The sequence below is a fragment of the Arvicola amphibius genome, chromosome 7, assembly GCF_903992535.2.
Source record: "Arvicola amphibius chromosome 7, mArvAmp1.2, whole genome shotgun sequence".
Taxonomy (NCBI): domain Eukaryota; kingdom Metazoa; phylum Chordata; class Mammalia; order Rodentia; family Cricetidae; genus Arvicola; species Arvicola amphibius.
This window is the reverse complement of record NC_052053.1, coordinates 80,570,112-80,597,485: the sequence shown is the minus strand read 5'-3', so window position 1 is coordinate 80,597,485 and position 27,374 is coordinate 80,570,112. Positions and strand designations below refer to the sequence as shown.

The 27,374-nt window shown below is 45.5% G+C and overlaps 1 protein-coding gene across 1 annotated transcript in view; it reads left to right on the top strand.

Moving 5' to 3' along the window:
• The window catches only part of Kcnk13 (potassium two pore domain channel subfamily K member 13), a 91,881-nt gene extending 68,824 nt beyond the window's left edge, over nt 1–23,057 (top strand). The window contains exon 2 of the mRNA XM_038337452.1: nt 21,411–23,057. Coding sequence (XP_038193380.1) covers nt 21,411–22,294 — 884 coding nt within the window. The 3' untranslated portion in view covers nt 22,295–23,057. The remainder of the gene's footprint in view (nt 1–21,410) is intronic.
• The last annotated feature ends 4,317 nt before the right edge of the window (nt 23,058–27,374 follow it).

Here is a 27,374-nt window from a genome sequence, read left to right as displayed (position 1 = left end):
ATTAGGATTTCATTAAACCAGTAGATTAATCTCAAGAGGATAAAAGTCATAACAAAAATAGCAGATCTGATCCAGAAACGTGATTCTTCCCTCCACACATTCAGATCATCTTTAATTTCTCTTCTTTTGGTCATGGTATGTGATTTTTTTTCAACGTATAGGTCTTGCATGCCTTTGGGGAACTTGTCCCAGGTATTTCATATCTTTTATAGCACTACAAATAATCCTAGTTTATTTTCATTTTCAGAGTGCTGGGGATGGAACCCAGGGTCTTGGGCATATGAGGAAACACTTGACCATCAATCTGTACATCCAAACCCTTAGTCTACTTTCTCATTGTCCACAGCCAAATACTGCCTGTTTGCTAAGCTTATCTATTAGCTCTAAATTGTTTTCTAGATGCTGCTAGATGTGTTTTCATCAATTGTGTCTCTTGGTGAATAAAACACATCCCTCTCTCCTTTCAGAGCTGTCTGTGTCTTTGACGTGTCTGTCAGTTCTAGGACCGTTAGAACACTGCTGTACAGAAAAGAGTCAGAAAGTCTATCCTCATGGGGAAACTTCAGTTGCTGTAGTTCTCATATTTACTTTCCAGCGATGAGCCTTTATAGTCCTAGTTTTCTGACCACTGTCACCATGAAGCAGATGCCACATCTTCTCAAATAATTTCTTGGCACCTAGAGAGTGATCTTATAGTTTTGTTTTCCAGTCTGTTGCTCTAGTAAATTAAGCCCATTTTTCAAATATTAAATCAACTGAGTAGTTCAGGGATAAACCCTACTCCATAATGATGTATTATCCTTTCTACATGCTGTGGGATTTGATTTGCTAAAACCATGTTGTCAAGAGCTGGAGAGATGGTGTGGTAGTTAAGAGCACTTGCTTACAAGATACAAGGGACATTGGTTTGGTTCATGACCCACATGTTGATTCACAACTGCCTGTAACTCCAGTTTCAGGGAATCCGGCATGTATTCTGGTTTCTGCAGGCACCTGCACACACACAGCACCTGTGCGTATGGACTGAGAAATAGGTATACAGTTTTCTTATTATGGCAGAGAAAGGCTGACATCATAGAATGAACTGGAAAGTATTGCTTCTTCTTCAGTGTTCTGCAAGTTTGTGTGAATTTGTATTACCAGTCCCTAAAATATTCAGTAATATTCATAAATAATATTCATTTGGCTTTGGAATTCCTGATAATTTTTTGGTAACCCTGGCTAACCTGAAACTCACTGTGTAGATCAGGCAGAACTCTACCAAACAGAAATCTTTTTGCCTCTTCCTCCTGAGTGCTATAATTAAAGGGGTGTGCTACCATGACTGACTTGTAAGATTTTTAATAACAAATCCAGTTTCCTTAGCACGAGGACACTATGGTATCCGTTTCCTTAGTGATGTTTGTTAGCTTGCTTCTTTTAAATAAATTTTATACAACTTGTTGAATTTGTTGCCCATAAGTTGTTTATAATATTCTTGTGTATTTAGTCACCATGTATATGTGTCTGTGTGTGTGCATGTGTTGCATGTTGGTGCTGGGCACATATGCATGTGTGTGCAAATGTATGCAGAGGCTAGAGGCTGACATTGAACATCTTCCTCAGTTGCTGTCAGTCTTGTTTTTAGAGACAAGTTCTCTCATTGAACCCGGAATTCACCAATTTGACTAGACTAGCTGGCCAGAAAGCCCCAGGGATCCTCCTGTCTCTGCCTTCCAATTTATACACATGTCCCACTGCAACCAGACTTTTCCTTAAAATTTTCAAATCACAAGCCGGGCGGTGGTGGCGCACGCCTTTAATCCCAGCACTCGGGAGGCAGAGGCAGAGGCAGGCGGATCTCTGTGAGTTCGAGGCCAGCCTGGTCTACAAGAGCTAGTTCCAGGACAGGCTCTAAAAAAAAAAGACGCTTGATCAATGTGCAAACACATTGCCTAATTGTTTTCTAGAAATATATTATTTGTCAATACACATTGCTAATTTGGCAGTGGAAAAACCCTCATCAATTTGACAGGTAGAAGTGTTTCCATTTCCACATCTTTGATGACCAAGTGAAAATGAAACCTGTGTTTCCTAACATTCATTTGCCTTTACTTTTATTGCCACATAGCAATTATACGTGCTTACTGAGTCACGATGTGCCATTTCAGCGTGTGGTGTGTGTGATGTGACCAGATCAGAGTAACTGGCATATATGACATCTCAGACATTCATATTTCTTCATGCTGATAGTATTCAAAAAACCTCTGTAGTTGTTATTTCAAAATATACAGCTGGTGGCTGCCATCAGTCACAGTCACACTCTGCTGTGCTCTGGAAGGCTGAAAACCCTTCTCCCCTCCCCCTCCCATCTTCCCCGTCACCATTCCCTTTCCCAGCTCTGGAAACCACTACTCTATTTTTGTTCCTATGAGATCAGCTTTCCAGCTCATACGAATAAGTGAGAGTATGCAGTGTTTGTCTTTTGTGTACCAAACTTAGGAAATTCAACAGGACACTCTCCAGCTCCACACTGCTGCAGACAATGACAGAATTTCATTCTGAATCAGTGGCTCTCAACCCGTGGGGTCGTGACCCCTTGGGATTGAACAACCCTTTCACAGGGGTCGCAAATCAGATATCCTGCATATCAGATATTTGCATTATGATTCATATCAGTAGCAAAAATACAGTTATGGAGTGGCAATGAAAATAATTTTATGGGGGTGGGTGGTTGCTACAATACGAGGAACTGTATTAAAGGGTCACAGCACTAGGAAGATTAGGAATGAATGGCTTAAATGCCGTTCTGTTGTGTATATATTACATGTTACTCTGCTTAGTCATCTGTTGATGGACGTCTAGGTTAGTTCATGCAAAAGCATATGTCTTTGTAACATACAGCTCCCATTTCCTTTGGATACACTCTGAGTAGTGGGACTTCTGGTTGAGAACATGCCCTGGTTTCTGTAATTGCTAAACCAGTTCACATGCCCACCAGTAATGGATGAGAGTCTCCACCTTTCTCACATCCTCACGAAATGTGTTCTCTTTTGTCTGATCGATGATAACCATTTTAGCTGGGGTGAGAAGGCATTTTGTAGTGTTGTTTGGCTTTCCTCCAAGGCTTAGTGTCATAGTCACTGTTCCATCTGCTGTGAAGTGACACCATGACCAAGGCACCAATTTACAGGAAAGCATTTAACTGGGGGCTTGCTTACAGTTTCAGGGGTTGTCATAGAATCATAGAATCATCAAGCAGGAGCGTAACTGCACACATTGCACTGGAGAAGTGGCTAAGAGTTTAACATTTTCATCCACAGAGAGAGAGAGAGAGAGGGGCTGGGATCACTTGGGTTTTGAAACCTCAAAGTCCATCCCCAGTGACACACTTCCTCCAATAAGGCCACACCTCCCAATCCTTCTAATCCTTTCAAAGAGTTCTACTCTCTAATGACTAAGCATTAGAATATGGGAGCCAATTCTCATTCAATCTACCACAATTAGTAATGTTGAGATTTTTCTATGTAGTTATTAACCAGTTATATGACCTCTTTTGAGAAATTCAGGTTATTTACCCATTCATAAATTGAATTGTTGATATTATTTTGCTTTGGGTTGTTTTAGTTGCTTATATATTCTGGAAATTAATCCTTATTGGTATAGAGTATAAGTATTTTCTCCCTTTTTTATGGTTTTTTCTTCACCCTGGTGGATTTTGTTGTTGTTGTTTGTTGTATAGAAGCCTTTTGGTTTGCTGTAGTCCCATTTGTTCGTTTTTTTCTTTTGTTTTCTATACTTTGGAGTCTTATCCAAAAATTCTTTACAAAACCAATTTCCTAATGTATTTTCCCTATGTTTTCTTCTAGTAGTTTCATAAGTTTAGATTTTTTTTTCTGAGACACGGGTTTTTTTTATAACTCTGACTTTCCTGAAAGTCAGTCTATAGACCAGGCTGGCCTCAAACTCACAGAGATCTACCTGTCTCTGCCTCCCGAGTACTGGACTTAAAGGCGTGTGCCAGCATGGCCCAGCATAATTTTGGATTTTACATTCCAGGCCTTGATCAGCTGACGGTTTGAAAGAGAAATGTCCCCTATAATTTCAGGCATGTGAGTGCTCGGTCCCCAGCTGATGGTGCTGTTTGGGAAGGTTTAGGAGGTGTGGCTTTGCTGGAGGAAATGCGTCACTGGGGGTGGGCTTGGAGAGCTTAAAGACTGGGACTAAAGTATTCAAGAACTCGGGGGGGGGGGCACTTGGGAAGCTGGGATGCTTGGTTTTAGGTGCACTCTAACTGGATTGGGGAGTTCCTAAAGGACTGGGGAAAGATTAGTCATGGGTATGCCTGTGAGGACACGTTGGAGGAGATGGACAGGTTGAGTGGTGGTCTGAGTGGAGAAGATCCACCCTCAGCGTCAGTGGGCCTCATCCCAACTGCTAGGAGCCTAGATAGAAGAGAAGGAAGAGGAAAGATGAAATGGCTTCTCACCCTGGAACTGAGACGCATGCTTTCCTATCCCAGGACATCAAACTCCAAGCTGCCTAGTTTGTGAACTCCAGGATTTACGACCTTGTTCCCCTCCTCTCCAGATGTGCAGGCTTATTGCCTTTGGTGGAGAATTATACAATTAACACCCCTGGTTTTAAAGCCTTGGGACTTGAGCCATGCCATGTCACCAGGGCCCCAAGTTTGTAGACAGTGTCCTGGGACTTTCAAGTTCCACATTGCACTTACTTCTCTGCTAAATCCCTTCCCATCTGTCTGTTTAATTGGCCCTCCATATCCCTAGATTCTGCAACCACAGACTTGGCCAACCATCGATTGAAAATATTCCAAAGCAAATAGTTGTATTGGATGTATTCAGAATCCTTCTGCTTGTCATTGTTCCCTAATAATATACTATTACAGATATTTACATAGTATCTATATATCAAGTATTATAAATAATCTAAAGGTGATATAAAGTTCATAGGAGGACTATATGTCATAAGCCAATACTGTGCCATTTATATAAGGGACTTGGGTGCTAAGACTGGAGCCCTGACTAGGGATCGCAATGGAATAAAGAGAAGACAGACAGAGGGACACAAAGACAGAAAAGCTGTGGTCAGGTGGGGTGTGTGCACTTTGGCGGAGCTGCTCCTACTCCCACAAGCGATGGGAAACCTCAGTGTGTTTATCATGTACAGCACAGGGGAAGGGGTTAGCTAGTCTCAGTAGGAGGTCTCTGTGGGTGAGCAGTCTCAGGTCTGAATATCTGGGAGGAGGAAGCTGCACTTGCTAGTCTTTGTGCACACTGTCTAATCCTCTGGACACTTACACTTGGACCAGAAGACGAAGGCTTTGGCCACTCTCCCATGGGCCAAGGCCTTGGTCCTTGTCATGGTTGTATCCATGTCAGCAATACATATTCACTCCGTACTTCACCTATTCAGGGTGTCCTCGACTCCTTGCACCCAAGCATCTTTAGACTTGGGTATCTGCAGAAAGCCTTAGGACCATTCCCCTATGTATCGAGGAAACCACTGTATCTGCACCCCATTGGTTCTGCCTATCTGAAGAACCCAAGCAGAGGCTCCAAAAGAAAGAAGAGCAGAAATTGCTAATATGTCCTTCTCCTCTTTGACTCTGATGAGCCATCCTCAGGAGTAGGCATTTTTATTGTCATCCCAGTTTACAGATGAATAGGTAAAGGCACGGGGAGGTTCAAGTACCGTGTCCAAGGCCAGTCTCTACATGGTAGCAGAGGCAAGATGTGGGTCCATGCTTTTCACCCTGTCTGTCTCCTGCCTCACTTATCAGACACTCCCTTTCCTTTTCCCTTTCCCCAGCTGGATACTCCAAGCTCTGGCTATCATTGCATCTCAAGGGCATCTTTGCAATGGGATGCTTGGTCTCCAAACCATTGCTATACTTACTCCCGCGACATCCTGTGCGTACGTTTTGATTCTGGGTGTGATGGCTATGTATAAATAGATGTACCAAATACACTCACTGGGATTCAGGCAGGGAGAAACTTCACGTAATCAGACACTCCCATCAGTGCTATTGCAAAATAATGTGTGCTCATTTTGATGATTTTTGATGTGTTGCAAGAATCTGAACCACCATCTGGATCATCAAGGATATTTAAAATATAATCTGGAAGAAAGTGTGTGATGAGCACATTTTTATATACTCTGACAATCGTATGTTAGTGTCTATTGTGATACCCACTTAGCCAAAGTATTAAGGGAATCTGCCCTTATCCTGCCATACATATGCTGGTTCTATTTGCTTATCTACTGTCGTCTGTCTGTCTGCATGTGTTCATGAGTATGCATGAATGTGGAAGCCAGAGGTTGTTGTTATGTATCTTCCTCCATTGCTCTCCAGATATTTCTTTGAGACAGAGTCTCTCATTGAACCTGGAGCTCACTGACTTGGCAAGAGTAGCTAGTTAGTAAGATCCAGAGACCCACTTATCCCGCCTGCCCAGTGCTCAAGTTACAGATGCACGCCACTGCATCTGTTAAGTAGGTCCTAGGGAGCAAAGTCAGGCTCTCATGCTTGAGCAGCAGAAACTTTACCAATTGAATGCTCTCCCCAGCCCCGTGTTCTGGCCTTTTCTAGAACATTACAGTTACCCCATCTTTAGAGTCAAGCTCACTGTAACAAAGGAGAATCTGTTGGCGTTCATTTCTATGAAGGTCCAAACGTGAAGTGGTCATGGGTGGCCTTTCCAAGGAAAACTTGCTGCTGAGGTTTGGTTCCATGCCCAGGCCTGAGATGGACTGGACCAGAAGAGAAGTGATCACAGCCAGAGCAGATGTGACCATGGCTCAAGGTGACAGCGGCATGAAAGCTGAGCTGGGAGGTTTCCATCCACCCTAACATGGTATGGCCCTGGAGACTGGCATGCCCTCCAGGCTGATACCTTTTAAGAAAGAGGTGGAAGAGCAGGGATTATTTGTTTTATTATCTGCCCTTGATTGAGAAGAAAGTGTGAGTGAATCTTTCCAAAAGGAAGCATGTGCGATCTGAGTTGAGTCTTGACCTGGAAACTGTGGCCAGCAGCAGGCCAGGCGCTGGGCCAGAGAGTCGGGGACATCAAAGAATGATGGGTCCAGTCCTGCTTTTGAGTAGTTTCCAGACATTTTTAATGTTTGTTGTTCTTGGCTCCCAGCAACAAGAAAAGCATGCCTCCCACACTGGGTAGGGAAAATGCAATACTCAATGACTTCAGGCTTTTGCCCTCTAGGGATTTGGTACCAGCTAGGGACACTGTGGGGATTAAGGGGCTTGCTTCTCTGGAGGGGCTGGAGAGCCAGCGAGTGAGACAAGAGTGGGTGGGTAGCAGGTTGCAGGAAGGAGAAGATAATTTCCTTCTACGCCTGTCTCCTTCCTTTCCATGTGGGCCTTTTGCTTGCCGTGGGCTGGAAGATGAGGACGGAGCAGAGTCTTGGTCAGGGACTCTCCCTATCTGAAACACTATCACATCACGCATGGGAGACAAACACACTGAGCAGATCTTACAAGGAAGGCCTTGGGATACAGAGCAGGGGAGCTGTTCCTATTGGACAGTGGGGAGTCACTGGTCCTACTCTCGGTAAATGTCTGAGGTTCTCTAGGGCCCCCATGCAGCACAGCCATGGTCTTCCTACCTAATGGGCACGATTCTCCTCTCTTCCCCAGAGCCTGCTGCTGTCAGAACGGTGAACACAGCCAGTTCCGCCCAACATTCATTCACTTTCACGCTGTCTGTTATTGCTAACTGGCACCCACTTTTCTAGACGTGGCACAGCACGGGTGTGATTACATATGAAATGTTTCCAGGGTCACCATGGTTCCAGGGTGAGGACTGTGTGACATCTCAGGCAGTTGTCCAGGGCACCTACCCTCAGCAGAGCTGACTCAGGCTGGGGCATAGCTCAGTGATGAGTTCCTGTCTGGCGTGTGTGTGTAAAAGGCCCTGGGTCCCATCCCCAAGACCACAGAAACAAACAAAGAAACACACACGCATGCACACATCCCTGCAAAGCCTGGCTCTTAGAACTCACCCCCTCCTAGAATTCCACTCATACTGGATTATTCAACTTTTACAAATGTCCTGTGCGGATGCTAATGTCGTCCTGGTTTATAGACAGCAAAACTAAGATGTGCGAGGGTACATTTTTTTAAGGTTAAAATTATGTTCCAAACTGCCCAGGTTGAAATTATCCATCCTCCTGATGATATCTGGGTGTCCTTGGGGTAAGGAACAAGATGGAGAAATGAATCCAGACAGCCACCCAGACTCGAGGGAATCTGCGGGGGTGGGGGTTGATGCTGAAGGACATGCCCTGCTTTTAAGGAGGTAACAAAGAATGCAAAGATATATTGTCCATGAAGCATACTCCAGGCTCCAGTCCACTGCGACATAAGAATACCCAATTTAGAAAGAGAAATGGCCTTTCTTGAGGGGAAAGCAGAAGGGAAACATATTCTAAGTTCATTACCCAGCACTTAAATACCTAGACATTGACAGAAAAAGGCAGCACTTCAGATAAACCCACCTGCTTCAGGTGGCCTCAAGCTGAGCCCGCTTCTGCAGGGTTAAAAGTGGCTTTCTGCTGCACCCCTCCCAAACCCTTCCTTTTGCCGTTCTTTGAAAAGAGAAAAGAAAAGAAAACCAAAACCTCATCTGGAAGACTCAAAAGCACAAAGAGAAAAGTGATTTCTCATGAGCAGCGGAACCTAGGTATTCCCAGCATCTAGAATGTGTTATTTTTGAGGGCTAGGAACTGATGATAGTTTGTGAATAACTGGCATGGGCAATCAAAGCCAAAGGGAAACAGAAAAGGCTTTAATAAGGAGCCTTGAGTGGCTGGGAATGTGGTTCTGTGGGTAGAGAGCTTGCCTCCCCAGAGCTGTATAAAAACTGGATGCAGTGAGGTGAGCCTATAATCCCAGCACTCAGTGTATGGAGGCAGGAAGATTAGAAATTCAAGGTCATTCCATCGTTAGCTACAAGCCAAAGGACAGTCTATACTACATGAGACCCTATCTCAAAAAGAAAAACACCTTTCTTTTGTTTAATTGGGAACAGATATTAAAAAATTTTGTAATTAGACATTTAAGACCATCTTTCAGCTGTGTGCTACCAACAGTTGGTTATAAAATGAACGAAATATTCATTTGCTATCATATTCTCAAAACAGTGAGAAGCAAAACCTCAAGGAGATATTTGCATGCCCACATCCACAGAAGTAAGCTCTCCAAAAAGCCAGAAGGAGCAAAGAGACCATGATGGAGCAGGAAGCCTGAGTGTCCCTTGGTGAATGAGTGGGGAAGCAGAGGGCCGAACACACACAGGGCAGACTCACCCAGCCAGACGCCGAGTGGGCTTCTGAGACGTCCTGCAACAGGCTGAACCATGGAAGTGCAGTGCTCGGGGAGAGCAGTTGGACACAAAGGATGGAAGTTGCATAACTCCACTTAGGTGGGTTCTTAGAGCGGGCAGAGTCATGAGACAGAACCAAGGCTACTAGACAAGCGATTCATGGGTACAAGGTTGTGTTTGGGTTGATGGACAGGTTCCAAAGACACATAGGGGCTACGGTTCATACCACTGTGAACTGTTAAAACTTAATACAATAATTTCCTGGTATGTCTGTTTTACCATGGTGAGAAAAAAAAACAATAATAAAATAGCCAAGCAAAAGAACTATGTATAGGCAGGGAAGAGCACACCCACCATCCATAGCATCTATAGAAGGAATCAGTATGACAAGATCTGTAAAGAACTCCTAGGAAGAAATTACAAAATTCCACTAAGACTCCCAAGGAGTTCTATAAGTGGAGAGAGAGGGGCAGACACTATGTTCCTGGTGGAAGAACTCAAATTCGGTAAGGATGTCATTTCTCCACAAATGCATCTCTAAATATAAGGCCACCCCAGTCAAAACCCAGATATCGTTTTGGCACAAAACCCAACAACTCTACAGCCTAGCATAAATACTAAGCATGGAATAAACATGAGCAGCTCTGTAAAGAACATGGGCAAAGGAAAGGGAAGAGGGGAGAAGGAGGAGAAGCAGGGAAGGAGGTAGAGGAGAGGTTCTCACTGGCATTAAAAAAATAACTGTTCATTCTTGGGGTGCCATCCCCAGCCTAAAGAGGAAAACAAAATATAGAATCCAGAAACAAACTTTAAAAATTGCTTTTAATAAAAAGCTACATCTCAAGAGATTAGCCAAAAAAATGGAATATTTTTAAATGGTGCGGAGGGACCTATATTTGTGTCAAAATTGTGCAGAACAAAGTTCTACTGAAAGCATGTGAGTGACACCGAGGGCGGGGTGATGCTAGTGTCCCAGTGGTGTGATTACACTATCATTCTGCAAAAAAAAAAATTATCATTGGAGGAAACTGGGTAAAAGGGAAATAATGCCTTCCCATGTTACTTCATACAAATACGTGTCCACCTGCAATTATCTCAAATAAAAGCTTTAATTAAAATGATACAAACTATTTTAAAACATTAGACTGCTGAAATTTTAAATTAACATCTTTACTATTTTTAAAGATTTTTTAAATTTTATTTTATGTACGTGAATGTCTTGCCTGTACATGTGTATACCACATGAGCACTGTGCCTACAGAGACCAAAAGAGAGCATCAGATCCCCTGGAACTGGAGTTTCAGGTTGCTGTGAGCAGACACAGGGTTCTGGAACTTGAACCTGGGTCCTCTACAAGAGCATCCAGTGCTCTTAACCACTGAGCCATATCTTTAGTCCAATATTATATTTTTAAAATACTAGAACCCTAAGTATATTCCAAGGGCAATGAAGGATTTTTCATGACCTCTAAGTCAAAAACTTTAATGCAACAAATTGATTCTTTTGTGTGGAAATCAAACTTCTGTCTAACTACAAAACATTTATGTGCGTATAAAAGGCAAACACACAAATAAAAAATTACTTGCAATATATATAAAAGTCAGAATTTAAGTTGAAAGGAGTGGGAAGGCAGGGTTGACCTGGGAGGATTGGGGGTGGATATGATCCTAATACATTGTATGCTTGTGTGAAATTCTCAAAGAATAAATAAAATAGCATATTCTTAAAAGAAGAGCTTAACCCTTACATTAAATTCTTACAGATGCTATGGACCTTCCAAAACATTGCAATAATTATAAACCAAATAGTGCCCAGAAACAGAATCTGGTTTTTTAAAATTAAAATATTCAAGGTAGATTAAGTCTTTGTGATTGAGTTTTGTATGTAAAACTTATAGTAAAATTAAAATAAAAAGTAGTAATGTTAAAAAAAAGAAGAGCTTAAAACTTCTTAATAGATGAAGGGTTCCTATAAATCAATAAAAAGGATAAATGTTTTCATAGGAAATGGACTAAAGATGAAAATATATAACTCACAAAAGAAGAAACAGAACATGAGGGAAAACATAGGGAATGGAGTGGGAAATGCACAGGCGGAAAAGGCGAAATCCAGAGGTCAGTCCAGTCGTGCACAGCAAGTGCCCGCATCTTTACTGCGAGGCAAGGTTTGGCCTTAGGTAGAGGTTCAGCGAATGCGTGTTGAATAGGTATGTGGAGATAAAGAATACAGGCAACCTGCCAAGCTGAAGATACAGTTGAGATGCAGTTAGGAGAAAAGTGGGGGTAGAGAGTGGTTTTTATGGGGAAGAGAGCACGTTAGGTGAAGTTACGTGGTAGAGCCTATTCTGCCAGCAGCATTAGAAATGATGTCATCGGAAGAACATGCCTTTGTGTCGGTTACAGAGAGCCTCCACTGCAGTGTGCTCAGATGATGCTCTCAGCCATTGTCTTCTGGGTCCTTTGTCTGCATCTGCGGCTGGTACCGCTCCCCCACCCCCAGCATTTTATCCCTTCCATTCCTTGGCGGATGACAATGTGCCATCTCTCCTCCCTAGGGGGCTCACATTTGGACTTCTGAAGTCACTCACTTGAAACCCTGGCATTTATGTTACCAGCTCGAAGTTCACAGAAGTGGCTGAAGTCATTGTTTGTTCCCTTTGTATTAAAATAAATCCCAACAGATACCTCTTTTGTGCTGGCTCTCCCTCTCCCCGCACCCTTTTCTTTTTTCTCTTTGTAAGTAACTAACACGCCATGCATTACCATACTTTTGAACATCCCCTCTGGCAGCTAAGTTATGTAGGCCGATTCCAATTGTACCACAAACACCATAATTCTTTTTAGAATGGTTTCTCGTGGGCTGGCAATAGACTCAGCCGGTAAAGGTATTCGACACCAAGCCTGATGAACCTGACTGAGATCCCTGAAGCCTCCATGGCCAAAGGAGAGAAACAACTCCAGAGAATTGTTCTCTGATCTACCTATCTACACTGTGGTGCCTGTGAACACACAGGCACACACAAAATAAATAAGTGTGTTTTTTTTTAAATTAAAAAAGTTTCTCTTCTAGCTTTGGGCAAAGGAAAGCTATAACTACTTCCTGAAACTAATATTATCAAAATTAAACATTGTAAAGAGAAAGCCTGAACACAGCTCCCTTGAAGACCAGTTTAGCACAGCGCAGTGATTTATTTTGCTACCTCTAAAAGAAATGAGGAGTCTTGTGTACTGCGAAAAGCTCCTTCAAAGAAGTGGAGGGAAGAAACGGAGAGAAAGGTATAAAAGGGGGAATGAGAAAATGAGGAAAGGCGAGAGGAAAAGGAAGAAATTTTTTCTGACAAGAACTTTGGTTCAAGAGCTACTGTCTGTCATAGTGAACATGAGTCTGCCTCCCATTACAAGAATATATAGTGTACTTGGTCACAGAATGGCAACAGGAAATTTCATGTTTGAAGGAAATAAGGAAGACTGTGTGTCTTAATTAGGGTTTCTATTGCTGTGGAGAAACACCATGACCACAGCAACCGTTTTAAAGGAAAACATTTAATTGGGCGGCTTACAGTTTAGAGGTTCAGTCTATTATCCTCCTGGTGGCATAGGGAGGCATGTAGGCAGACATGGGGCTGGAGGAGGAGCTAAGAATCCTACATCTTTCATTCACAGGCAACAGGAAGTGAACTGAAACCCTGGGTGTGACTTGAGCATTTATGAGACCTCAGATCCTGCCTCCACAGTGACACACTTCTTCCAACAAGGTTATACCCACTCCAACACAGCCACACCTCCCAATAGTGCTGCTCCCTATGAGCCCATGGGGGCCAGGTACATTCAAACTACCATTGTGGAAAAAAACATTCCAAAAGCAGTGTAATGATAACTTATTTGTTTCAAATCCTTTTTTAAAAAAGACACTTTAGCTGGGTGTGAAGGCACACAGCTATAATTTCAGCACTGGGGAGACAGAGACAAAAGCAGAAAATCTCTGTGAGTTCAAGGCCAACCAGGTCCACCTAGTGAGTTTCAGGCTAGCCAAAACTATAAAGTAAGACCTTGTCCCAAAAGTTAAAAAAAAAAGAAAAGAAAATACTTTCATACCTTCTTCTGGATAATTTACAAAATAAGAACATCACACGCTGACTTCTCTAAAGAGGCCTCAAATCATATGCCCACTCCAAACTCCATCCAGATGGGTCCAACCCATGGCCCTAGGGAAGTACAGGTCCTGGGATATCTATTAAGGTGGCACAACACATTCATATATGATGACATCCTGTCAAAATGTCAAACCCCTACGTATACCATCTCTGTGAACTTCTCTGTAGTCAAAATGTCCTCAATGACGGTTTTCCATTTCTTCTGCTTGAATTTGATTAGACTAACTGATTAGCATGTATGCATTTCATTTGCATGTCTGCATGTCATTTGCATGCACTATTTCAGCAGTTCACTGGACCCCCCCCCTCCAGGAACACCCCCTGGTTCTGGGCACACACTAAGAACTATGCTGTGTCCTCCTGAAAACCAAGGACCACCAGGCTGTGGATGCACCAACCTGTGCCCTGGGATTCCTGGTAGGCAATGCCATGCCTGTTAGGCTCAGCGTATCCACCCACAGGGAAGCCCACAATGACGGCATGAGCCAGTGTGTGCCCATCAGCAGAGTCTGTGGCCACACTGCTGCAGTAGCTGCCAGCTGAGTCTTAGACCCATCCTCTGGAGGGGTGGAGATGCTGCTGGAGACTAAGCTTCCATGAAGGCCCTGGCTAGCAAAAGAGGTCACGCAGGAACTGCAAACTCAGGTTCCTCATGAAGTCCTGCACGCATGCATGCCTGTTCCATAAGTGCAAAATTCTCTACCTCACATCCCTATGGTGTCACTCAGCATCCCTAAGCCACCCTTGCTCTTGTTATAAGATGGCACATGGAGACTGAACCATGCAGGGCAGGGAGCTTCATGGTTCATAGATTCTGTAGCATTGTCCTTGTTTTTGGCTTTCAAGCTAGGTTTCTGAGGGCATGAGGGTACCCTGAAGGTATTTAAGAGGCTGCTAGATAAGAAAGATGGGGTTCCGAGCAGTGTGGGGTAAGGATCATCCTAGATCCAGCAGCAGATCTCAGTTTTGTGGGTACCAAGGACCAGTCTAGGGGGACCCTTCCATGATGATGCTGTGCAGCAGAAAATTCAAAATGGCAGACAGAGCTCCGGAGGCTTTACCCAGCAGCCCATAGAACAAAGCTGTCTTCCTTCAATAAAGAATTGATAACTCCTCAAGAAACCTTGGCCAGATCGTCTCCTGGAGCTGAGGAAGAGGCAGCCTCCCTCATGTGCCAGGCACTGTGGTAACATTCTATTTAATTGAACCATTTCTTCCGAGTCTGGGGGAGGGCAATTTAGTTCAAGAGAGAACATAATTATATCTACTTGCTTTTAAGAAGTACTTTCAAGATTTAAAAGTTAGGAAGCGCTGGAATCAGATGCTGCCTTGAGATAAGTTAATCACGTGATCCTCCCCCCACCTCACCCCTTCACTGAGGATGAAGTCAGAAATAATGACAGAATGTGTTGCCACCAGAGCCGATTTCAACTGTCATCCCAGCAAATGTTTGCAAGGAGGAAAAGGATCTGCGAAAGAATGAAACACATCACCAGAGTCCCCTGTCGCTTGTGCCTCTCTCAAGGAAATGACATTTTAAATTCCTCCTTGGGAGTTGGTGTGTTTTGGTTCCCATGAGGCCAGTTTTTGTAACTTGAGTACAAAAATGACTGTAATCCATAGTAAGGCAGCTGATTTAGAAAACCCCAATTTGTCACATCCCAGTTATCAGCTTTTATACTTAAATAGCAATGATTTAAGCCTTACTTGTAAAGGATTCACCGCTAAAGTCTTTAGTCCTTAAATCAAGAAGTTACCTGGGAAATGGCTTACTCTATTAAAAGAATTCCCAGTCCTTTGTCAAAGGTGGCTTGCTGTTATTAAAATAAAGAGGGGTCATAACCTTAAGAATATCAAATTCCAAAAATACCATTGACCTTAGGAAGGACACGTAACATCTACATTCGCAGTGCTTACTGTGGGGCGCTAGTGCTTGGGGGACGAGGGGGACACTGCTTCCCTCTGGCTCTCGGAGGACCCTGGGGAGCATGTTCAATTGGTCTGCGGTGCTTCTTTCACTTGAGAGATGCCATGGATGGAGATGGTCTTCAGGTAGAAAGGTGACCTGCCTGGCAGGCGTGGTGAGACCCCAACAGATGCCCAAGGCTCATCTTCCTGCGCTGAGCAAATCAACAGAATGAGCCAGATCCATGCCTCAGCATCCAAACTGCAGAACAGTTGAATTCAACAGGTCTTAGAGTTCACCTAGGTTCCCCACCCTCATTTTATCGAAGAGAAGACCAGAACAAGACACGTGCCGTGATGTACTTAGATTAAGGATGGTCGGGACTAGTGTGGTGGCTCTGAGCAGGTTGTAGGGTTCAGCCTGTCAGGGTTCTTCGCTGTGACGGGCAAGGGGTTCTCATGTGAAACCCGGCCACCCCCCCTGAACACGGTGTCTGACTCCAGCTAAGGGCTCTGCCTAAATAATTTGTCGTCATAGCGCCTCCTCCCTCCTCCTCATGATGCTGTTTTGCCCCTAAGAGCTGAAATGACAGTCAAGAGGCCTTCCTCTCAGCGACTTGGAGAGGGTCAGTACTTCTGAACCAGCAGAACAGAACGGAGGAGGAAAATCTTTGAGTCAGCCCCTCTTCTCTGCTACACAGAGTAGCTGCAACTGTGTGATCAACTTCCGTTATGGGATTCCGAGTCACCCCCCACCCCACCCCACCGTGGCCAAATCAACCAGCTTTTCTATTTTGGAAGGGAAAAGTCTCAGTAATTCTTCAACCCCAAGGCTGTCCTTATCGTCCAAGCAAGGAACTGGACTCGGGCCCAAATGTAGGGAGAGTCAAGGGCCTGCATTAAAACAAGTCACCTTTAACCTAGAGTACAGCCTACACTGATGATCACCGCGGAGCACAAACCCACAAGCAGACACCCACTCGGAAACCCCGTTTAGAACCAGTGTCCACCCCAGTCCCTGGTCGCACATCTGTATCTCTCTCTTCTTCCTTCTCATCTCCTATAAGCTACAACACGGAAACGGATCTGCACCTGCAGAGCGTCTGCACTGTAGAGGTGGATTGGCAGATAGAGTGGTCTAGGTGGCTGTGTCCCCAGTGGTTTGTGTGTTAAGGCTTGGTCCCTAGTACTGCGGAGATTTGCAGTGGGAAGCCATAGGATGTGTTGCCCTCCATAAGAAATAGTTTACTTCTCATGAGACCCTAGTTAGTTCTCATGACAGAATTACTATTTAAGAAAAAAACAAAAACAAAACAAGATCGCGGCCTTAATCCCAGCAGTCAGGAGGCAGAGGCAGGCAGATCTCTGAGTTCGAGGCTACCCTGGTCTACAAAGTGAGTTCCAGGACAACCAAGGCTACACTGAGAAATTCTGTCTCAAACGAAAAAGCAAGATGGCCACCATCCTCACTTCTGTTTCCTGTCTTGCCACACGATCACTCCCTCTCTCTTACACTTGCTCCCTCAGTAATAACATCTGCCATGACATGCTGCAGGCAGAAGAGCCCTCAGCAAAGTTGTTCAAAGTAGTCAGGGTTCTCCAGAGAGATGGACTGACAGAATAAATACATCTTGTAATATGTTATTAGGTTGACTTATAGGATACTGCCTGGGTCGTTCAACACTGGTCGTTTACATGCTGAAGAAATGAGAACACACAGAGCTGGTTACCTCAGAAGTCCCACTTTGGTACTAAACGCCCAGAAGATTCAGTGGTTTTCACACTGGACTGGTAAGAAGCCAGAGTCTAGTGTCAGCAAAGGGTGGTGACAGCACCCATAGCGGGGAGCAGGGGGACACAGACTACCAGCAAGGAATGATGGCAAGAGACAGAGCTCTCCGGAAAGGCCCTGGGACATACTTATTCCATGCAAACCCATGACACCATGTGAGGAGCCAGCCTAGCATGACAAAGGCCTTGGTGGCAAGGTGGGTAGCCTTGTCCTCTGCCAAGAAGACCCCTGAGGGCTCTTATTCACGGTCCACGTCATCCTTTTGTTTTAACATTTATGGACATTTATTATTTCAGGTCAGTGTATACATTGACAACCCTTCTTCCAGATGATTAAACTGTCTACAACTCAGGCCAGTAGGTAAAACCTGGATGGGGCAGCGTGACTCCCTGAATTTAGAGATTCTTACAGGAGCATAGGCAACTTATCAGTGGCTAAACCAGTAAAGAAAACATCTCTTCTTCCCCGGAAACCGTTAATTGTATGTATTTGGGGAGGGATGGGGCATCGTGAGCATTTCCCCACTGTGACAGAATGTTAATGGGCCTAGCCTTGTGTGGCCCTTGCACTGAGAATCAGGGATGCTAAGAGTTCAAGAGCATAATGACCACATCTTGCTGAGTGCATGGTGTGTTTGTGTGTGTGTGTGTGTGTGTGTGTGTGTGTGTGTGTGTGTGGTGTGTGTGTGTGCGTGTGTGTGTACGCATCAACCTTGGGTGTTGTTCCTTGGGGTTTTAGACAGGGTCTCTAATTGACCTGGAAATCACCAGGTAGGCCAGCTGGCCAGGCAAGGATACCTCGGGGATCCACCTGTGTCCTCCTCCCCAGTGCTGGGATTACAGTCACATGCCGCACCCAGCTCTTTAATACACGGGTTCTGGGGTTGAGCTCAGATCCTACACTTTACACACAGTGCTATTTCCCAAGCCTTCAGTGCTCAGCTGCCCACGGTGCCGCCACTCTTACCATTTTCTATTACTTTGACTAACTGAAGCAATGGCTGTGATCTACTAAGCCCAGCAGGTGACTAAAAGTCACAACGATTTCTTCCTTAATTAAGAACTCCTCTAAAACCAAATCAACAGATGGAATCCAGAAACGTTCAATTCTTGGAACAAGTCCCTGAGACGCTAAAAGCCTTGTTCATTGGGGAAAAACCAATCCCCCAGCTTCTCAGTGTCATGCACTGCACCCAAAGGTGCCAGGATCACACTGCCTGAAGTGAGGCTTCAGACCCCCTGTGGTGAGAGACCTCTGCTTGCATTTACTCCTTGTCCCATCATGGTTTCTCTTGTGACTATCTCATTTGTCCTAGCCTTGATGTGGTCTCTTGAGGTCAAGGGTTACCATTTTTCCTAGATCAACTGTGCCTGCTTGCAGGAGACCATCACATGGAGCTTGGTGACAGCTAATTTCCCTAGAGAAGGAGAGGTGGAATGGACCCATGGACCTTGTCTGAGATGCCACTGCTTCCTCTCAGCCACTTGTGTGCAATTCCGCCCTAGTTGCTTATGGCCTTGGAGTCTCAGGAGGTACTCCAGTGGCTAGGCTGGGGAAGGTAACTGAGGATTCCATTGATGTGGCTATGGGAAGACCATCACCCAGGCTGGGGGAAGACCTCCCACTCTAGTGTAAGCAACCCCTTACCCTGTGTGCTTTAGGTAAGCCCAGTCAACTTTCTGATTCCCCGGGGTGAAGTTCAGTGGGATCATAATCTGGTTTGTCATTGGGACCTTCTAAGCAGGATCATATTTTGATTTGTCTCTTGACCTCATAAGCAAGAAATAGACATTGTTTACTTCTCATAAGGAACTCACAAGGAGCTTGTCTGAGTCATCTTAGATGGCTGTCTTAATTCATTCTGGATGCTGTAACAAATGCTTCTAAACAGAAATAGATTGCTCACAGTTCTGAAAGTTCAAAGTCAAGTCTTTCATAGAATCTTTGCTATGTTCTCAGATGGCAGAAAAGGTGACGCTCTCCGGGGTGTCTTTTGTTGTAGTTGCTGTTATCTAGGCCTGGCTGCCTTTGAACTCCTGTGTTATCTAAGATATTTGGTCTTCCTGACTCCATCTCCTACATGCTGGATTGCAGGCTCCTGTTACCATGCCTAGCTTATCAGACAAGCACCATACCAACTAAGTCACATCTCCAGCCCCCAAGGTATCATTTTCAAGGACTCAAGATGCCCTCCCAGAAGGTCCTACCCCCATAGGCTAATTACCTCACAAAGGTTCATCTTCTAAAACCATCACCTCGTGGGTGAAGATCAGCATGGGAATTTGGGGTGATTAACCACTCCTATCATGGCAGGGACCTGAACACACACTGCATGGGCTCAGTCGTCTGCTTTCTGTCTTCCACGGGGAGTGGTCACGAGGTCTCCTGGTTCAGGGACTCCACTGAATCCATCAGAGTAGCACCAAGTTCCTCCAACCATTGGGAGCTAATTGCCCGACACACTGGTGGCTTGGTAGTGTTCTTTTGCACTGAATAGAACACAACATTGTTTGAAACCTACTTGTTAAACTCAATGCACTTAACTCATCAAAACTCGAGTCTCTACAGCTTTCACCACGTCATCTGAACTGGGGTACAAATGAATATCCTAACCAGAAAGAGTACAACACATTTCTTTCCATGATGGAGACACATAAGATCCTCCACTGCAAGGTGACTGAGGGGGCTTGGGTTTTTCAAGCAAGGAGAGATGATATTCTGATTTTTTTTCCTCCACCATTAAGGGTCCTAGCCCTCAAAATCTCCATTTCCTTGTTCCCTGCCCCTCATTCCTTCCTTACCCTTACCCCATCTATTCCTCTATATCCTATTTTTCTAGAAGCAAAACTCAATGTTTTCTTTCATTATCTTGACTTGAGGCCTTTATTTTCCCATAACTGAGGACCATGCATGCTGAGAACTGTGACTTTAGTTGGATAATTGAGTAGTTACGAATGCATAGATCAGGTGCCTGGGAAAAGCGGTCCCTTGACTTCATGACCATGCGCTCATAACCCTCGAAACCCACACATCCAAAGATCTGGTCTAACCATTTCCCAGGGGAACCTATGACAGGCAGCCACTGGTTAACCCATATCGACAAGAAAAATGACTGGCTTTTGGGATTTACAAGCAAAGGACGATGGCTTTCTCATTGTGATGGATACAATGAGAGAGGTAACTTGAAAATGAAGGAAAATGTATGAGGACCAGAGTTTAGATCCTCAGAGTTCATGAAAAGGTTGGGTAGGCATGGCAACTGCCTGTGATCCCAGCACTCAGGATGGGAGACTGGGCATCCCCAGAGCAAGCTGACTAGCTAAACTGGCAGCAATCAGCGAGCTCCAGTTTCTGTCAAAGACCCTGCTTTAATAAGTCAAGTGGGATGCAGTTTAGGAAGATACCCAGCATCAACTTTTGGTCCCCAAATGCACATGAACACACATGCAAGTGCACACATACACACACACACACACACACACACACACACACACTTATTACATACATGCACGTACAAAAAATAGAAGGGAGAAAAGGACTGCCATCACTATTCATATGTACCGTCTGCCTAAACAATGCCTCATTGGTTTCAAGGACCGTTTGTGTAATCTTCCTAGAACCCTAAGTCTTAGGTGGGTACTCCTCGCAGCAGCTGCTACAGAGCTAACCCTGTACCATTTCCAAACCCAGTACTTAACATACACTATGCCAACTGTCTTGCAGAACCAGAGATCCAGGGAGACAAGAGCTCTGGTATTTTTTCCCAGTTCTATGTTAGTAAAATGTATGAATTTTTTGAGTCTGCATAAGCCTTTATTTTTGTAGGAGTCTTTGTATCTCTGAGCAAGGTCAGTTCATTGTGGCTGCTCATGTTCCTTCATGTACAAGGGACATCCAACAAAAGAAGGGCAGGAGACTGAAACCTAGTCATATCCTCGTCTCTAACCCTTTTTTTTCCTGGCAGGATCCACTCAGAGAAGAGGAGCCTTTTCCTGCCTAGCACAATAGTACCATATGGGCCTGTAGCAGGCAGCTCTAGGCCGAACAACCACCTTCCAGTGGAGATGGGGGTTCTCCGCTTTCCGAGAAAGGCTGGGGCTAGGGGGATTTTAAAACACTGTTTTTTCCAGCCCTTCAGCAGCCTGCAAGCCCATACACCATCCCCACTCTCAGCCAAGCTCTCGCTCACTTTGTCTCCTCTGCTTTTTGTCTTCGTCAGGGTTTGGGATGACAACACCAGCCACAATAGGAGGGAAGATCTTTCTGATCTTCTACGGTCTCATCGGATGTGCAAGCACCATCCTCTTCTTCAACCTCTTCCTAGAGCGGCTGATCACAGTCATCGCCTACGTCATGAGATCCTGTCACCAGCAGCAGCTACGGAGACGTGGGGTAGTGACCCAGGACAACATGAAGGCCCCTGAGAAGCATGAGGCCGACAGCCTGGCCGGCTGGAAGCCCTCTGTGTACTATGTCATGCTGATCCTATGCTTGGCATCCGTGGCCATCTCTTGCGGAGCCTCGGCTCTGTATGCCACCATGGAAGGCTGGAGCTACTTTGACTCTCTCTACTTCTGTTTTGTCGCTTTCAGTACCATTGGCTTTGGGGACCTGGTCAGCAGCCAGAATGCTCAGTATGAGAGCCAAGGACTCTACCGCTTCGCCAACTTCTTCTTCATCCTCATGGGCGTCTGCTGTATCTACTCCCTGTTTAATGTCATCTCCATCCTGATCAAACAGACTGTGAACTGGATCCTGAGGAAACTGGATAGTGGGTACTTCCCACAATGTCAAAGAGGACTCCTGCGGTCCAGGAGGAATATGGTGATGCCCGGCAACATCCGGAACAGGTGCAACATCTCCATAGAGACGGATGGGATGATGGAGAGTGACACGGATGGGCGACGTCTCTCAGGGGAGATGATCTCCATGAAGGACACCAACAAGGTCTCACTGGCTATCCTGCAGAAGCAGCTGTCCGAGATGGCCAATGGTGGACCCCACCAGTCCAATTCATCCTCCAGGGATGATGAGTTCTCAGGGGGTGTGGGAGCCTTTGCAGTAATGAATAACAGGTTGGCAGAGACAAGCGGAGATAGGTAGGAGCCAGGAGTAGCTACTAGATGAAGAGACCCAGGGGCAGGTGGAGGACAAGACACTGTCATGCCCCTCAAAGAGCTCAGCTGTGTCCCTGACTGTTGCTCTTCGCTTCTCAAGTCCAGCTTTTGAAATCTGATCTTGGCCTCAGGCAACAGCAACCTCTCAAGGTTAGGGACTGGAGCCTCCTTGCTTGCCTCTTATTTTACTCTTGAATTCCAAGTTTTATATTGCTGAGGTCTTCACCATCCCCCGGAGTTTTAATTGTCTGTGGGAGACGGGTCTCCCTCCAGCTTTAATTTCCCCATGATGGGCCATTGCTTGGTAAGGATTCTAGCCTGGAACTGCGAAGGGCTGAGTTCACCACTTCACCAGCCCCAATCTGGGCCCCCCAAGCATATTTGTTGTTGGTTCCATAGATTGTGGAAAAGCATCAAATCTTCTCTTTATACCCGCTTCTCGGTTTGGGAGTCTTTTGTTTATTGTTTTCTTTTGTTTGTTTTGTTTCCTGTTTGGCTAATGTATCTTTGGGATCTTATGTGATAAGAAAATTAATTCATCTTCAAGACATTAAGCCACAGCAGGGTAACAGCAGTGAGTCAAGGGAGGAGAGCAGCTCCCTGTGTAACTAAAGCCCACAGCTTATTTAATGTGTCCTCTTTGAATGGCTACACGGACTGTCATCGTACCAGGGCTTAGAGCCTGTTGTAGAGGCAACTGACTATTTATTAGAACTGAAATTTTAATAAATTTTCATTTTGTTAACTAAGAGGCCATGGGTAATCATTGTGGACAGCAGAAAGGAAGCTGGAAATAGGAGCCTCATCTTGGAGTCTGGGCTGGAGCAGCAACAATCTAGGCCACATAATGAAGTGTAGCTTTCTCGTCTCATACATTGCAGGGCTGGCTTCTGGTGCCGTACCAAGGCCAATGAGGCGAACCTCTCAGGCCATGAGATATCCGTCCTGGGAATGGAGGTTGCTGGCCTTCATAAATGCAAGAGAGAACCTGTAAAGAGCTTCAGGGGTCATTTTTTTTTTTTTGCAAGATTAGAGTGGGTACACATAGCTCTTTCAGAAGCAATTAGGTGGACCAGTAAAGAAGACAGTTGAAACCCGGACTGTCTAGGGAAGGGCGAGCCGAGCCTGGGAGCTGAGCGGACCCCTGGGCACCATCTTGTTCCACCCCCTTGACTTTACAAAGGAAGCAGTAGGTAACTCAGGGAATGGCTCCTCACCTGAGTCTCAGGCCTAACTGCTGTAGTTGGGGGAAGGACTCGGGGCTCCTGGTGATGATAGTGGATCCCTCGGCCCCTCTTCCTCCCGACTTTGAATTGTTTTCCTGATTACAGAGAGGCCTTTTCTCTTTCTTCCCACTTGTATCTGTATCGCCCTTTAACATCCTGGTAGGTGGCTGTCACCAGAAAGCAAGCTGCCGCTGAGCTCTGTGCCACCAGCCACTGGGTGCTGCTTCTTAGCAGTTTATTGGTGTCCGTATTTGTGGTACAAGAGTGAGCATAGGGGGCTGGAGAGATGGCTCAGAGGTTAAGAGCATTGCCTGCTCTTCCAAAGGTCCTGAGTTCAATTCCCAGCAACCACATGGTGGCTCACAACCATCTGTAATGGGGTCTGGTGCCTTCTTCTGGCCTGCAGGCATATACGCAGACAGAATATTGTATACATAATAAATAAATATTTTTTAAAAAGAGCGAGCATAGAGCAGGTCTTTGCTTCTCTGTGTTGGTCCCTAGAAACCAGGGCAGTGTACCAGGAGGCCCACTGTAATCACGGCTCATCTTCCAAGAGGCTCCACTTTGAAAGAGGATGCTTACAGTGTTGTTCTCTCACAACCCATGGATTCCCGTAAGTGGGCTCCGACATGGGCGTAAGCTTTTCAGCCATGTTTGCTTATTTGTTGAGACAGGTTCTCGCTATGTGGTCTCAGCTGGCCGTGAACTCATGATCTTCCTGTTGCAGCCTTTCAGATGCCAGGATTACAGGTGTGAGCCACCGTGCCCAGGTCAGATAAAGCTTATGAAAATTGAACTTGGGCTTCCTAAAATTCCTCTCTGAGTTGCAGAGAATGAGCTTTGTTTTTTGTCTGGGCTGAGGGTTCCCTCATGGGAATATTGAGGGGAGGGGAGAGGAGGGGAGGGGAGGGGAGAGGAGGGGAGGGGAGGGGAGGGGAGGGAAGGGAAGAGGAGAGAAGAGGAGAGGAAAGAAGAGAAGAGAAGAGAAGAGAAGAGAAGAGAAGAGAAGAGAAGAGAAGAGAAGAGAAGAGAAGAGAAGAGAAGAGAAGAAAATTTTAGCCAGTAATCATGGGAGCGAGTCCACAAGGCTCCTCATGGACTGGCAGGAACACGGAGCAAGGAAGCAAGTTTGTGGACAGTACCTTTCCCAGGTGACAACAGCCATGGTTTTCTTTACAGTTTTCTCCTCTGGTCACCTCTGTTCCTACCCAGCATGCCTTCCGCTCTCCTTGGCCATTTTCTCGATTCTTCCCTCAGGCTGTTACCCTGTGATCTCGGAGTTATGCCGCCCTAGAAGCCCTTGGCCAAGACAAAAAGGGCTATTTCCAGAAGGCATTGCAAGTGGCCCAGGATCCTGTGTCAGGGGTTTAGGGTCTCCCCACCAATGATGATCTCAGGCTTTGTCTAGAGGGTCCTAGGTTCTCTGTGGCCCAGGAATGTGACCCGGCACCCCTGCCTGTTTCTCTTGTGAGCATCATTCCACGTAGCTTGCCTGAACCGTGGCAGGACCCATGCTTCCGTCTCCTCGGCGTTCTCGTCAACTCAGCTTATAATTCGTTCTGTTTTTCAAAGAGACTGTCATACCAAATGAAAGCCTGTAAGCACTTGCTATAAATAGGAAATCCAGAAACGAGGGGAAATGAAGGAAAGCTCAGACTGTGTTATTTAGTTCTATCCAGATCCTGTATCCTAGCAAAGGCTCCAAGCCTGAAGGATTTTCTCTGTTTAAAAAAAATGGAAAATAGGTGGCTGCGGTGGTGCCTGTGGAGGTGAGAGGATCCAGAGTCCAAGGCCATCTTTGGCTATGTAGTAAGTTCCAGGCCTGCCGAGACCACATGAGACCCTGTCCCAAAACAAAAGGCCAATGAGATGGTTCAGGGGGTAAAAGCTCGCTGCCAAGCCTGACAACCTGCGTGCAATCCCCGAGACCCACACGGCTGAAGTCAAACACTGGCTCCAAATGGTCCTCTGACCTTCACGCCACACGCACCCACATACAGACACACATGTGCACCAAAAGAAAAACCTCTGTCGTTTCCCATTTTTTAAGTGACAACAGACAACTTATCAGGAGGTGGCAGGGCGCACCTGCGTCAGGCTTGTTCTACGATGAAGCCCAAGGGACCAGAAGGGAGTTGGGAAGGAAGTGACCTTCACGTGATTCTGTGTGAATTCCATACCTGAAGGCCCCTAACGTCATCTCACACTCTGCCCGTATCCTTGGTGTCAGCATCTGGAACAACACAGAGTTTCTGAGGTCAGGCCTGTGCGTGAGCATCAGCTCTGTGTATGAGAACACTAGGCGTGGAACCCCAGGATGGGAGGGGGTTAGCCAGCCTCTTACTGCACTGAGCCCCATCTCTGTGGAAATGCCAGGAAGGCTAGCTTCCTCTGCAAGCTGGTGGGAGGATCCAATTAGGTGACGGCCGGGGAAGGCATCGGAATCCTTGGGAACTGTGTGGGCAGTGGCCTGCTTGTTTTCGGGAGAGGAGGCACATAACATTCCTCCAGGGAAGACTGGGCATGGTTCTAGCACTTGGCGCCCATTGCTTGCTATAGCATTTAAATCAGCAGTTCTCGACCTGTAGGTTGAAACTCCTTTGGGGGGTCGAATGGCCGTTTCTTAGAGGTCGCCTAAGACTGTCAGAAAGCACAGATATTTACATTATGATTCATAACAGTAGCAAAACTGCAGTTACGAAGTAGCAGTGAAAATAATTTTGTGCTGGTGGTTGCCCCAGCATGAGGAACTGTATTAGAGGGTCAGAGCATCAGGAAGGCTCTGATTGTGCTTCCTCTGTTGTTCAATGGTATTGCCTTAGTCTACCACCTCCCATCCCACTACCCCCAAATCCCTGTGTCTAGTCCAGAGAGCTTTCCAGTATCAGCTGACCTCGTCAGACCATTTGATATAATACAATGCTTTAGAAACAACCTCTCTTTCTCCATTTCTTTCTCCCTCCCTCCCTCCCTCTCTCTCTCTCTCTCTCTCTCTCTCTCTCACACACACACACACACACACACACACACACATACACACACACACAATTTTAAGATCTTGAAGCTTACTCATTCATATTTGCAATATTTTGACGTTCATAACCATACTGTGGAGTAGGAGGTACTTATTTTCAAATTCTCTTTAGCCTTTTCTGAAATACATTCTATGATCCAGTTAGCCAAGGTTTGGGTTGACAGGAGTTTGAGAATGTGCCTGGAAATTATTTACTTCCATGTTCTGATGGTGATTCTCTACTGCTCCAATTCTACCTACAGATATCAGTTACAATTCTTCTACACAGAAATGTTTCTCCTCCCATCTTGCATTGTTTTAAAATGGTTGGGAAGTTTCCGTAACATTCCTTTTGATGGCAACGAAATTAATTCTTTCAGTTATGTTCTGTCTGATGAAAGTCTTTGCTTCGCCTCCTCTTTCTGTACGTGTGTGTGAGTGTGTATGTGAGTGTGTGTGAGTGTGTATATCCACATGTATGTGGATGTGTGTACATATAGAGGCCAGAGGTCGATGTCTAACATCGTCCTAATTGTTCTCCACCTATATATGGAAGCTGGGTCTCTCACTTGAACCCAAAGCTCACAGATATGGTTAGCTTGGCTAGTGAGCTTGTTCCAAGCATGGTCTTTCTCTACCTCCTAAGCACTAGGTGTCAGGTGGGCCACATTCCTGCCCAGCATTTCTGTGCATGCTGGTGACCCAAACTCCAGCCGTCACACTTGCACGCAAGCCCTTTACCCGCTACACCATCTCCTCGGCCCTCTCCTCACCTTTTGGAAATACTCCTGACTAACAGAAGTCTATGTTGCCAGGTTTTTTTT